This window comes from Oreochromis niloticus, linkage group LG3, assembly GCF_001858045.2.
Source record: "Oreochromis niloticus isolate F11D_XX linkage group LG3, O_niloticus_UMD_NMBU, whole genome shotgun sequence".
Taxonomy (NCBI): domain Eukaryota; kingdom Metazoa; phylum Chordata; class Actinopteri; order Cichliformes; family Cichlidae; genus Oreochromis; species Oreochromis niloticus.
The window spans coordinates 57,987,290-58,001,506 of record NC_031967.2 but is presented as its reverse complement, the minus strand read 5'-3'; the positions used below and the strand labels follow the sequence as shown (position 1 = coordinate 58,001,506).

General features: G+C 47.0%; 1 protein-coding gene across 1 annotated transcript; it reads left to right on the top strand.

The window, feature by feature from the left end:
- The first annotated feature begins 6,093 nt into the window (after window positions 1-6,093).
- Window positions 6,094-10,429, top strand: LOC112845989 (uncharacterized). The gene is given in 2 exon segments (XM_025905171.1): window positions 6,094-7,907; window positions 7,909-10,429. Coding segments are annotated over 2 exon segments (3,912 nt in total). The 5' UTR covers window positions 6,094-6,516.
- Window positions 10,430-14,217: the final 3,788 nt, after the last annotated feature.

The window sequence follows — 14,217 nt, the reverse complement described above, 5'->3', positions numbered from 1 at the left end:
GGTGTCAATGGGAAGACCTGGTTAAAGATCTCACAGTAATGATCAGACAGGCCCACATCAGACACAGTAACATTTGAAATGCTCAGGCCCTCGGAGATCAGTAGGTCAAGAGTGTGTCCTCTATTATGTGTGGCCTCTGTTACATGCTGAGTCAGCCCAAAGTTGCCCAGAGTGTTACTCAGGTCTTTAGTCCCTTTGTCCTGAGGGTTGTCCACATGGATGTTAAAATCCCCAACAATAATTACACAGTCGAAATCAACACAGATCACAGATAGCAGTTCACTGAGGTCATTAAAAAAGTCTGTGCAGTATTTGGGAGGCCTGTAAACATTAAGAAACACAACTTTGGATGGGGCCTTCAGCTGTAAAGCCACATATTCAAAAGACTGAAAACTTCCAGGAGATAGCTGCTTACATTGAAATGATTCATTAAATAAGACAGCAACCTCTCCTCTTCTCCTGCTCACCCTGGCCTCACTGATAAAACTGTAGTTAGGAGGGGTCGACTCGATGAGGACAGCTCCACTGTTACTTTGGTCCAACCAAGTTTCAGTTAAAAAACATAAAATCAAGGCTGTGCTCAGTGATTAAATCATTAATTAAAAATGTTTTCTCAGCTAAAGATCTAACGTTTAATAAAGCCAACTTAAGTGTTTTAGAGGTATTATTTGCCCCCTCGTGTTTGGGAGCAGTCTGTGGCACACAAGCTATGTTTACTATATTTAAAGATCTTTTAGAGTGCAGCTCTCTTTGTTTTGACCAGGCCACATGTCTCCTTCTGTCACCTAAAAGTACAGAAATTTTAAAACCTAGTAAACAGGGTCCCAGCTTCTCCTGGGAAAAGTCACCACTGCCATAATCCTTGCAGCCTGGACCCTCCACATATCACACATCAGACTGCGGAGACAGAGCATGAAGGTGGTAAGGCTGGGCAATGTAACTTCGATTACTCTGTTGAAGGCGGGGCTCGATGGCGGACCTTTGGCTGTTCTGGTGGGGGGTTTATGGGGGACAAAAGGGATTGGGCTGGGGGTAGATTTGAGCCCAGCATTGACCCGCTCCATCATCTCCTCAGTGAATTTCAGGTGTGGGGAGGAGGGAGAAAGGGAGGGGAGGAGGGTGATGGCCTGTCAGGGGTTTGGGGACTGGGGAAGGTCGTGGTCCTTGGTCCTGGTTGTTGGTGTTGTTGAGAGAGTTGGAGGCAAATAGGGTCCCCTCTTCTTGCCTCAGATGTCTCTCCTTTCTGAGGCTCTTCCCGGGTGGGGGCAGATGGAGCTCCTCCTCAAGGTTTCTGCTGGGCTTTGTCTGTTCTTGGGGTACTGTTTGTTCCTCTTTATGAGATAACTCCTCCTTTATCTCAGCTTTGGCACCAAGCACAGATGGATGACGTATGGAATAAAACAAGTTGGAGGTGAACAGTTTCACCTCTGACTTGTTAAAATTAAATCCATTTGCTTTAAACAGATGCCTGCGTTCCCAAAAAAACATTAAAGTTGTTGATAAAATGCACTGAGTGGTCAGTACATGCTGATATGAGCCATTTATTCAGTGCAAACAACCTGCTGAATCTTTCGCCTCCTCCTCTGACTGGCGGTACAGGTCCACTGATGAATACAGCTGCATTCAGAGAGTTTACCGTATTTAATAATCCAGTAAAGTCCCGTTTCAGAACCTCCGACTGTTGTTTGGACACATCGTTTGACCCTGTATGCTGTGAGATCATTAGTAAAACATATGTTATTTTATGCCCATAGTCAAGGGAGTTGAGTTATGGTAACAGCTGTGGGACATATATTATCCTTTAGTTTAGATTGTGTGCTGTGTATGTAGTTTAGTCCCCATTATACTTTTGGGTTAAGAGAATATAATCATTTTATAGTTCATTAGATAAGTGTGCATCACTCTGTATCCTTGATCTGCTGTGAATGTCTTACACTGTTTTCTTGACATGTTTTACTGCTGAAATCATAAAAGTAAGGTTGTATGCAGGAGACGGTGTGTCTAGGACAGGGGAGATAGACCACATTCCATGCCCCCACCTTCTTTAGTGTAGAAGAACAGGGAGCCAAGGTCAGGAGCCAGTCTCGCTAAGAATGAGAAAAACATGTGAAGAGGTAACTTTTATGACTAGGTGGGGGTCGCCAGAAGCTATAAGAGGCTGTGAAATCTGCCACCATTTTGAGACATGCTGTGACCCTCTGCAAGCATCTCTCCCGTCCGGACGTTCTTATGCTCTGAAGTGTTGAATTGTATGGAAATAAAATATTGTTGATTGAGCATTTATACACTGAGTATTGTCCTTCCTTCAGCCCAAAGATTAAAAGAACTGAGATTTTAACAACTTGGTGCCTGGTGACCCGGATCTTTGGCGTGCTGAGGAGGGGCAGATTTGGCCTGCGGTGAGATCGTGGGGCGAGGCGAACAGAAAGGACCGGTCCAAACAGAAAGGTAAGCACAGCCTGTTGTATTATAAATACCAAATGTGCATATTGGGCTTTCCAAATCAATCTGTTCGCTGAGTTACACGTATTTTCACAGTAAATTTGTCGGTGTCTGGTTTTTGGCGCAAGATACTAACAACATAAGTTGAGGCTGAATTCCAGTGTATAAATGAACTGCTTCTAGCAAGATACTAATAACATACTACGTTGAGTCTAGTTGTAGTTGAACTGTTTCTAGCAAGATACTAATTACATACTACGTTGAGTCTAGTTGCAGCCCACTTTACCTTCCACATTTAACTTTGTCTAAGACTGGCTTCTGTAGCAATAATACATTAGAATCTTTGGAGACGCGGCCATAAGTCCAGTACATTGAATAGAGGTTTTGAAGTGGGTTATGGTGTCGGATATAAGCCCTCGTTGATGCGGTCATAAAATTAGTACAGAATTAAGGTTAAGCAGATACTGGCTTACGGTGTCGGTTAAGCGCTAGCAACGCGTAATGCGAAACACGTCCGTAGGTTTTGGTTTATGATACGGCCATGTTCTGGTGATGCGGCCGTAAGTACAGTAGTGAGGGGTTGCTGGTTTCAGCACATTGAATAGAGGTTAGACGGTGGTTTATGGTGTCGGTTAAGCCTCGAGGGTTGCGGCCATAACATTATAAGTAAAATATTTACTTCACCCCGATTAAAGGTAAAGTAGACGCTGGTTTATGGTGTCGGTTTTGAGCCTCGGGGACGAGCATCACTTCTGTTTTATGATGCAATTTTGCCCCGTGGTGGCGGTCATAAGCGCAGTGAAAGGGGTACATGGTATATGGTGCGGTTGTGCTTCGGAAGAGTTCTAACAGTTGAGCTTAAGAGGTTTCTGTGTGAATTTCCGCTGGTGAAAAGCGCTCTCTGTGGGTCTCACGGCTGGTGAGGCGCGCTCTGGGTGCTGCTGTGTGTGTGAGGCGCGCTCTGGGCGTTCTGTGTGTGAGGCGCGCTCTGGGTGCTGCTGTGTGTGTGAGGCGCGCTCTGGGCGTTCTGTGTGTGAAGCGCGCTCTGGGTGCTGTTCTGTGTGTGTGAAGCGTGCTCTGGGTGCAGTTCTGTGTGAAGCGCGCTCTGGGTGTTCTGTGTGTGGGGCGCGCTCTGTGTGTGTGAAGCGTGAACACAGTGACAGTGGCGGTTGATGTGTGAATAGGAGGACATTAGTGCGAAGAGAATGCTTTAAGATCAAAGGTTGACGCCTAGTGTACCTGTGGAAACCAAGTTTGTCCTGGGGTTGGCTCCCCCACCGTGTGTCGGACGCGACGCATGGACCAGCGGCGTCTGGAGGTCCAGGCTTATCACCTGAGAACTCAGGGCCCTCAAACGATAACAGAGTAACACTGGAACGGCCGTGTAATCACGGGTTCACATTTATTCTGGAATAGAACAAGAGAATGCTTTGTCATCTAAGGTTGAGTTCTATAGTAGTCAAAAAGAAAACCGAGGTTAGAGTCCTCATTTCTTAAAATAGAGGTTAGAGTCCTCGTTTCAGTGACGTTTCAGTGGTTGAAATTGTTGTGGGCCTGTCCCCTGATAACGTGAAATTACGAATAAAGAGGGAATTTGGAGCCACATAGAGATAGACGGGCATAATTGGGTGTATTACTCTGTGGCGTAATAAAAATAAAAATAATAAAAAGGAGAGAGAGAGTGTAAGGAGTGTGTAGCGGGGTGAAATATGCCGGATCTTAAATCTGACATAGAAAAAGGAGAAATGCAGGGTGAGTGGAAAACTTTTGAGAAGCAGAGGGAGGAGTTGTTGTGGGCGCTGAAGGTCATGCGACCTGCGGGCGCGCCAGAGAAAAAATCAGAGGTTACAGCTGTGGCAAAAAAGATCAAGGAGTTGTGTGATAATGAAGGAGCGAGAGGAGATTTACGAGGTTCATTGGCAAAAGTGCTTCTGGGAGTAGCACAGAAGCGCCAGGAGCAAGAGCAGGAGATTAGTAAAGAGATAGAGGAGACCTCACTTTGGGGAAGGCGGAGGCTTAGAAAACAGTTGCAGGAAATAAAAGAGGAGAGAGCCCGCGTAACAAGGTGGGCAGTGACATGTCAGGGGGTGGAGCATTGGATGAGGGAGCGAAAGGAGGAGCCTGATAAGCTGATGCTGCCGGCTTCTCCGGTGAAGTCATCGCTCACTAGCTCCCCTCCTCCCTATCAGGCCCCCGCCCCCCTCTATCCTGTGCTGAGAGTAGAGCAGGGCTGTCTCTCTGGTGGGGATGGCCAAGTGTTAGAGGTTACAGGAGGCTATGTAGATTGTGAAGTATCTAAAGAATCCAAACGGCCAACTCCAACACCGAAGAGTGGAATATTAAAGCAAAATTCTACTTTTGTCGGTGAGGAGGGAGCCTGTGGCGGAGCACAAGCCCCGCCCATGAAACAGTCACCTCAGCAGGAGGAGAGTGAAGAAGATAGGGCTGTGCGGCTGGTTGAAACAGTTATATCAACTTTAGAGCAACGATATCAGATTTCTGATGAGGAATTAGGGAGTGTAGTTGTTGCACCACAGGTGGGGAAAGGTGAGGTGTGCGGCCTTTATGAGGACGCATACGAGGGATGGTTATCCGGCACACTTGATGATAACACTCAAGTGGGCAGCTGTGGGAAGCAGAGACTTGAGGCAGGGCCAGAGCTAGGAGGGGCCTTTCACAATAGGGTAGTTAGAGAAAAAGCAGGAAGAGGCAGAGTAGTAAGGCCCAAACCCGGAAACATGCCACACCCCATGGTGCGTCGAAGTCAGGATGAGAGGGAAAATCTTTCTTTGCCTGGGGAGTTTCCCCTGGTGGTGACCGCTGGGGGTCACATGAAATACAAGCCATACGGAGTGGGTGATGTTAATGCATTGACTGAATTATTACCTCCTATTACAGACGGAGGTGCAGGGTGGTTGAGAGAGTTTGATAGAGCGACAACAGGTGTTCAATTGGCTCTGGGAGATTTCCGAGCTGTAGTTGCCAGATGTGTCAAAGGCACAGCTCTGGATGACATAGAGAAGATAGCAGGCACAGCATTGATGGTTGATAGCACCCCATTTTGTCGTGTTGTGAATGTAATATCACATGCATTACGTGAAAAATATCCCACTCCAAATGCTGCTAAGATTTTGAAGTTGTTGTGGAAGCCTGAACAAACTCCACGGGAGTACATTGAACAGGCTAAAGCTACGTGGGCCCTTAGAACAGGCCAGCATCCTGGTAGAGAGGGGATGCAACAATTGTGGTTCAGAGAAGCTGTGCTAAAAGGTGTGCCCGAACAGGTCAGAGTGGCCATGTTAGATAACCCCGACATGGAGGGGGCGGAGTCTCACGTGTGGGAGAAGCATCTGGTGCACCGCCTGCAGAAAGCTCATGATGAAGCCATTACTAAAGATGATGATACTGATAAAATGAAAGAGCAATTGCTAAGGTTACAGCTGGGTGAGGCGAGACAAAAATTGAATGAAAAAAAAGAAAGAAGACAAAATAGTAAAAACCATGGTGGCTCAAAGTTATCAACAAATGGGGACAGAAGTAGATCCTAATGTATTGCCAGCTGACACACAGGGACCTGCGCGAGGAACAAATTGGGGTGGCCGTGGGGTCGCTAGAGGAAATTGGGGTTCACGTAGTGGTCAACGGGGAGGAGGCGGTGGCATGGGCAGACAAAGGGGTGCGCCGGGAGGAGGTCGATATGTGCCCGGAACTGTGTGCTTCAACTGTGGTCAGACTGGACATTGGGCTCGAGAGTGCCCTGAACCACCTCAACCAGGTTATCAGCCACGTCCGGGCATAAGGGGGCGCGGGCGTTGGTCGGCCCCAAACTCCCAGATGGCTCCTCCAGGGCAGTATCCCGTGGAATACTGGCAGCAGGAACAATACTGACACACCCCACAGAGAGGCCTGGGCATAGGGGGAGGGGCAGACCCCCTGGTGCCACTGAGGGTTCAAGGACGCAACCTGCCCTTTTTAGTGGACACAGGAGCGACATATTCCACCATTCGTACTGCTCCTGAAGACATCCCACTGTCAGACACCAGAATCAGTGTGATCGGCTTCTCTGGGGTACCTATGACCCTGCCAGTAACCGCCCCTTTAAAGACTGAATTAGGACGCCAGTCCTTAACACATTCATACATGGTTTCATCACAAGTTCCAGTTAATTTATTGGGCAGGGACCTGCTCATTAAACTTGGAGCTACTATCATGTGTGGAGCTGATGGATTAACAGTGACTTTGAAAGACGGCACACAGCTGTCCTGTTTGCAATCAGGAATGAGGGGACAGTGGCTGTTATCAGAGGATTGTGAACGCACAGCACAGATTTACTGGGCGCGACTGACCACATCAGATGGAATTCTGGCACAGTACCAACTCTGGCGTCCCTGGATAATGTCCATGTCTGTTTATTCACCCCCGCGTGACCCCTACCACGTGACCTTGTTTTACGATCGTGAGCATACTGAGTGGTTTGAGGATCTATTTTATGAGTGTTTAGATGAGAAAGCTTGGGAGCTTAACTCTCAGGACATCTATGTTGGTTCAGCTGGAGTGGCAGCGTTTGTTGCGCTCCCTGAGGATCAAATGAGTTGGTATAGAATGGGAGATGAAGCAGTTCCCCACGTGTCGTTGGCAATACATGAGGGTCATCAAGCAAAAGATTTAGGCCCAATGGTGAGAGCAGCCATAAGGGCCACAGATTGGCAGCAAACACAACTCACTGATGTCTCATATTCACCCAGTTGTAAAACGTATCGGATTTCTGTGACAGCCACTGATCAGAGTGTTTTAGAACACAAACACTTAAAGCGAACACATGGTAGGGAGAAATCAGACCATGAGGAAGCTGTTAAAGGCTTAGCTGAACTCCCTGACACTCTGTGGTCTAAAGGTCCCACTGATGTGGGTTTGACATTTTGTTCACCCATTACGTTTGAGTTAAAAGATGAAACCCCTATTTGGCGTTCACAATACAGACACAGTCCAGAGGCAGAAAATGGGATTGCAGAAACAATTTCAGGGCTTTTGCAGGTGGGTGTGCTGGAGCCGTCTTCCTCTGCATGGAATACTCCAATCCTCCCAGTTGAAAAATCAGGCACGGGCAAGTATCGCATGGCACATGACCTTAGGGCAATAAACGCTGTCCTTAAGACACCAACAGTACCTGTACCAAATCCCTACACAGCTTTGACTAATTTATCTCCAGATCAGCGGTGGTTCACATGCATAGATTTGGCAAATGCTTTCTTTTGTCTCCCTCTGCATCCATCTTTGAGAGATATTTTTTCATTTACTTACAGGGGCCAGCAGCTGCGTTACACACGGTTGCCTCAGGGCTTTGCCCTCTCACCTGGGATTTTTAATCAGGTACTTAAAAATGCTCTTTCTCCCTGTGTATTGCCTGAAGGATGCACACTGATCCAGTATGTGGACGACTTGCTGATTGCTGCTAAAACAGCTGATGCTTCGTCAGCTGGCCAAAACAGGCTTTAAAGTAAGTAGAGACAAACTTCAACTTGTCAGAACTGAAGTTACATTTCTAGGTCGTGTGGTGGCGATGCAGACGGTGGGCATGTTGGCATCCCAGAGGGAAACAATTATGTCACACCCCCAGCCACGTACTGTTAAAGAAATGTTGTCATTTCTTGGCCTTACAGGTTACAGTAGACACTACATTCCTGATTATGTGGGCAAAACCAAACCTTTGCGGGATTTGGTAAAAGAACACAGTATGAGAGACCTCACAGCTAATCTGAACTGGACCACTGAAGCTGAAATGCAGTTCATAGAGCTGAAACAGGCCCTGTCTCGTGCAGCAGATCTGGCAATCCCCGATTATAACTCTGATTTCTTTGTTGATGTTTCTGAAACAAATGGAGTGGTGAATGGAGTTTTGTTTCAGAAAAAAGGGGGAAAGAGACGAGTGCTGATGTATATCAGCATTGGCCTGGATAATATGGAAAAAAGGCACCCCACGTGCACACAGCATGCAGCGGGGGTAGCAAAAATAATTCAGAAAGTGGCCCACGTTGTGAGAGGACACCCACTGAAAGTGCTAACAACACACAGTGTGGTGGCCTATGTGAACTCACAGGCATTCACAATGACCCCACTGAGACAACAGAGACTGACTAAGATTCTGGAGTCTCCAAACTTGACCTTCACACATGAAGGGATCAACATGGCAGACCAGATGGGAGGGGGGACACCTCATGACTGTGCACAAATAGTAGAGGTTGAGGAGAAAGTAAGGTCAGATCTGAGAGCAGAACCGGTGAATGAGGCAGATGATTATTTTACAGACGGGTGTTGTTTTAGGGATCCCAGTGAAGGATTAAAAACAGGTTATGCAGTGGTGAAAGGAGTCGGAAACCAGCTGCATGTGGAGAAATCAGGAACACTGGAAGGACCCCAATCAGCGCAGAGAGCAGAGCTTATTGCAGTGATAGAAGCTCTAAGATTAGGAAAAGGAAAAAGAGTTAACATTTATACAGATTCAGCATATGTGTGTGGAGCAGCACATGTGGAACTGGGGCAATGGAGGAGGGCTGGATTTAGAACAGCCTCAAATAAACCGATCAAACACGAGGAGGAGATGAGACAGCTGGAGGACGCTCTGAAAGAACCTTTGGAGGTGGCCATCATAAAGTGTAAAGGCCATGACGATTCCAACACTTGGGTGGCAAAAGGAAACAGAGCAGCTGACGAAGAAGCAAAACGGGTGGCAGGCTATCAAGAAGGAAAACAGATGGTAAGTATGGGTATGGAATGGGGAAACCTGCCAGCCCAACAACGAGAGGACATTGAAAAGGGGCAAAAAGGAGCCTCGCCTGAGGAAAAGGCGGTGTGGCGAGAGAGAGGGGCCGTACAATCAGAAGGATTGTGGAGAGGACCCGACGGGCGGCCAGTACTCACAGCAGAAATGGCCCAGGAAAAAATTAAAGAAGCACATGGGCTAGGACATGTAGGAGTAGCCCAAATGGAGAGGGACTTGTGTCATTGGTGGCATCCCTACATGAAAAACATGGTAAGGGAACATGTGAGAACATGCCTGATCTGTGGACAATATAATCCAAAGCCCACCGTGAAACCAGAAATGGGTAAGTTTCCTTTGCCAGAAAGACCAGGACAGGAAATTGTGATTGATTATACTGACATGATAACTACCGTTCGAGGGTTCAGATATCTGTTGGTGTGTGTGGATGCTCTGACCGGCTGGCCAGAGGCGTGGCCAACATGCAGAGAGGACAGTAAAACAGTGATCAAATGTCTGGTGAATTATTATGTCCCTTGGCATGGATTTCCAGAAAAGGTAAGGTCAGATAATGGCACTCACTTTAAAAATCGAGATCTCGCTGAGGTGGAATGTATGTTGGGGTTGCAACATAGATATGGTACAGTTTACCATCCACAATCTCAGGGAAAAGTGGAGAGAATGAATAAAAACCTTAAGAACAAATTGGCAAAAATCTGTGCACAGACAAACATGAACTGGGTTGATGCTCTTCCCATAGCACTTATGAGTGTGAGGTGCTCCGTTAATCAGAGCACCGGGTTTACCCCATATGAACTGCTGACAGGGAGACAGTTTCCAGGCCCTGCAGCAGGGGTAAGAGAATTAAGGGAGGGAGTAAATGTGTCTGAACATGTGAAACAGTTTAAAGCACTAAAAGCTCTTGTCTCTAGTTTTACTACTCAGGTGGGAGACCCGACCGGGAAGGAGGTGACCACGCCGGAGGTGAAGTGGGTGTGGCTGAAGGTGTATAAGCGGAAGTGGGACGAGCCGAGGTGGACAGGACCGTTCGAGGTGACCACTCGAGCCTCTCATGCAGTCCAGCTGAAAGGGAAAGGCGACACTTGGTATCACTGGAGCCAGTGTGCGGCGGCAGAGGAGCCTAGGCGGTCGGAAAGGCTCTTAGTGAAAAAGGGGGACACGGCTGTGACCCCAAAGAACGCAGATCTTACTAAAGAAGGGGCAGAATAATCCCCTGATCTGTGCAACGACCAAAGGGTAGTCTACCCCGGAGGTTGAAGAAAGAAGTCGAGAATCACCCAACTGGAAGATACTGGTAGCTGCAGCAATAAAAATAAAGGTTAAAAGCTCCTTAGACAGAGGTTCTAGTCTAAGTACATTTGAAAGGTATAAGGTGGCACCAATAATGGGAGTGGGAAACTGGAGCACCAAAATAAAGCTGTGGGAGAATTGGGGAGTGATGGGAGTGTTAACTATAATTATTATTGGTGTGGTAACTACTATTTTTCTGTTATGTGAGTTGCCCAGCTTCAGAACTCATCCAAAACCTCTTCCCTTAGCGGACCCTGAGGTGACCAGACCTGAGTGCAAGGTAGGTGAGGGATCGGATCCTTGTTTGTCACATTATGGAGGCATAGAGGTGGATTACGTTAGAGGATCTACAACAGCCTTCACTTTTGACCTTTGTTCCGTGATAAAATGTGGGGATGATAGTGCTAGTTGGCGTAGGTATGAGGTTTGGACATGTCATGATCTGCAACTAACTGACGCCTGTCTTGTAGGCCATCCCACTGCATTGGGGCGTTCTCCGTGTCCTGTGTGGCATATGGTGACGGCCTATACGGGCTCGGGGTGGGAGCCGCAGGGGAGATGGAAGGGGTTTGCGATTCAGCGTGATTTTAGCAGCAGTCAAAATCCAATTACAATGTCAATTGGTGGGTGGTGGATTACACCTCAGCGGTATAGTACCGCGGAGAAAGTATTTTATTTAGTGTTGGGTGTAGATGTTTCAGGGAAAGACCCGATGGGCGTGATAAAAATAAACTTTAAAGATTCACCAGATAATGTATCTAACACAGGCATCACCCCTGTGGGGATTCCCCTTCCAACGTTCAGGTAACACAGGTAGACTACACAAAATGGAAACCCCGACAGCTGATGTCTCGGGCCACGGGATATGTAGACAGCAACCTGTGGTTGGATTGGCTTATTGGAAATGCGAAAGAGCAAAATGTGTCTGATTGTGTGGCATGCGCTACGGCACGCCCACATCTATTTACTGAACCAGCGCCTCTGCATCCAGAGGACCAGTGGGGTTTTGATTGCATGCTTCGACTTACTCGGAGGGCAGTATCTTCGGGAAAATGTGCTCCATTGTCTGTTTTATTTCCTCCCATAGATAATAATACTGTCCCCGGACCGTTTACACCCAGGAAAGCTAATTATACTTGTTTTAATTTTACAACAGACGACCCTAGAGAGCAGGAGTATGACGCTGGAGAGATCCTGGCTGACTGGTGTACGGTGACGTATCCAGGAAGAGGGGATGCCTCGCTTGCGGGCGCCACGACCGTTGGGACTTGGGCTCGAGCTGGTTTGTACTATTATTGTGGAGGTGGGAGTCTGCATGTACGAATACCAAAGGATGCTTTTGGTGTTTGTGCCATGGTCAGACTAGGAGCGCCTCTGCTGATAATAGGAGAGAAGGTTAAACCCGTAGCCACGAATGGTAATGCGCGACTCACGGCTAGACGTAGACGTCATGTGTTATCAAAGAAATCATCTTGGTCGTTTGATCTATCGGCTAACTCCCCCACTTATATAGATTCTATCGGTGTTCCACGCGGTGTCCCTAATGAGTATAAATTAGTAGATCAGATAGCAGCTGGTTTTGAGAATATCCCAATAATTTCTGCCTTTTTTCCCATCACCCCCAATAAAAACGTGGATCGAATTAACTATGTGCATTACAATGTTCTCCGGTTGGCAAACCTGACGCGCGATGCGATTGAAGGGTTAGCAGAGCAATTAGGTCCCACCTCCCTAATGGCAGTGCAGAACAGGATGGCGTTAGATATGGTTCTGGCTGAAAAAGGGGGGGTTTGTGCGATGTTTGGACAAATGTGCTGCACCTTTATCCCTAATAATACTGCTCCAGATGGCTCGATAACTAAGGCTCTGGAGGGGTTGCGAACTCTGGCCCATAATATGCATGAACACTCAGGTATTGAGAACCCGCTGGAAGAATGGATGACTTCTGTTTTTGGGCAATGGAAAGGTTTTGTTATGTCAATCATGGTCTCACTGTCTGTTTTCACTGCAGTTCTAACAACATGTGGTTGTTGTTTTATCCCTTGCCTCAGAGCACTGGTAATCCGTCTCATTGACAGGGCCATAGCCTCAGGGCCGGAGGGCCCGGGGGCCATGCTGCCTCTGTTGAGGGATGGGCCTGAGGATCGGGGAGACGTGGATCTTGCAACCCTGGAGTGCGTGTTGTAAGTGATCTCTTTGAGAAAAGAGATCAAAGGGGGAATTGTGAGATCATTAGTAAAACATATGTTATTTTATGCCCATAGTCAAGGGAGTTGAGTTATGGTAACAGCTGTGGGACATATATTATCCTTTAGTTTAGATTGTGTGCTGTGTATGTAGTTTAGTCCCCATTATACTTTTGGGTTAAGAGAATATAATCATTTTATAGTTCATTAGATAAGTGTGCATCACTCTGTATCCTTGATCTGCTGTGAATGTCTTACACTGTTTTCTTGACATGTTTTACTGCTGAAATCATAAAAGTAAGGTTGTATGCAGGAGACGGTGTGTCTAGGACAGGGGAGATAGACCACATTCCATGCCCCCACCTTCTTTAGTGTAGAAGAACAGGGAGCCAAGGTCAGGAGCCAGTCTCGCTAAGAATGAGAAAAACATGTGAAGAGGTAACTTTTATGACTAGGTGGGGGTCGCCAGAAGCTATAAGAGGCTGTGAAATCTGCCACCATTTTGAGACATGCTGTGACCCTCTGCAAGCATCTCTCCCGTCCGGACGTTCTTATGCTCTGAAGTGTTGAATTGTATGGAAATAAAATATTGTTGATTGAGCATTTATACACCGAGTATTGTCCTTCCTTCAGCCCAAAGATTAAAAGAACTGGGATTTTTAACAATGCAGAACAATGTTTGTCACAGTTGGATATTCATCTGCAATTTGAAGAATTCTCTCCTTCAGGTTGTTGACCATATCCTTAGGAAAGCAGAGGACTTTAGTGTTCTTACCGCACATCCTTTGAACATCCTTTACGGCAGAGTCGCCCACAATCAGAGTTTCAGGCCTAGCCTCTAGTTTTCCCTGTGGCCTTTTACTTTTCAACAGATTTTCAGACCTTAATTCACTACTTTTAGATGGATGGTTGTCCGATATAGATCCAGGGTCCTTTGATAGTGGAGCAAATCTGTTCTGCAGTTTCACATTCAGTTGTTTCGGAGGTTTGTTGTTAACCTTCCTATTCACGGTTGTCCAGTCCTGTTTCCTCCCGTTAACAGGGGTAGAAGAGCTTCTATGTCTCATAGGAAGTGAAGGCCAGTCGGTTTCAGAGAGTTCAGTTCGCTGTGCTCTGCATGTGATACGTCCTCCCACTTCCAGGAGACATGATTTATGTCTTGGTTTTGCACCAAGACAGTCCAAGGGGGGATTATCGCTTGAGTCTGCTTTCTCACAGAGTCTGCTTTCTTGGTCATGTTATCTGTGCTCCTTAGCTGTGTACTAGCTTGCTCCTCGCCATTGTTTAGAATCAAAGGCAAGGTTGTTTCATTTCCACACAGTCCATTTACCTCCACGTTTACATCTAAGCGATGAATTTTTGTCTCCAGTATTGCAATCTTCTGCAGGAGGCTGTGGTAGTCATCTGTGGAGAGGGAAGGCATCTTGTTGCTAGTTAGCCTAGCGGTTAGCACCTTTCCAGGCTATTGAGGCAGTTCAGTGTCCAGACGCTGTAATCAGGCTTCAGCTGTGTGTAGGCCAC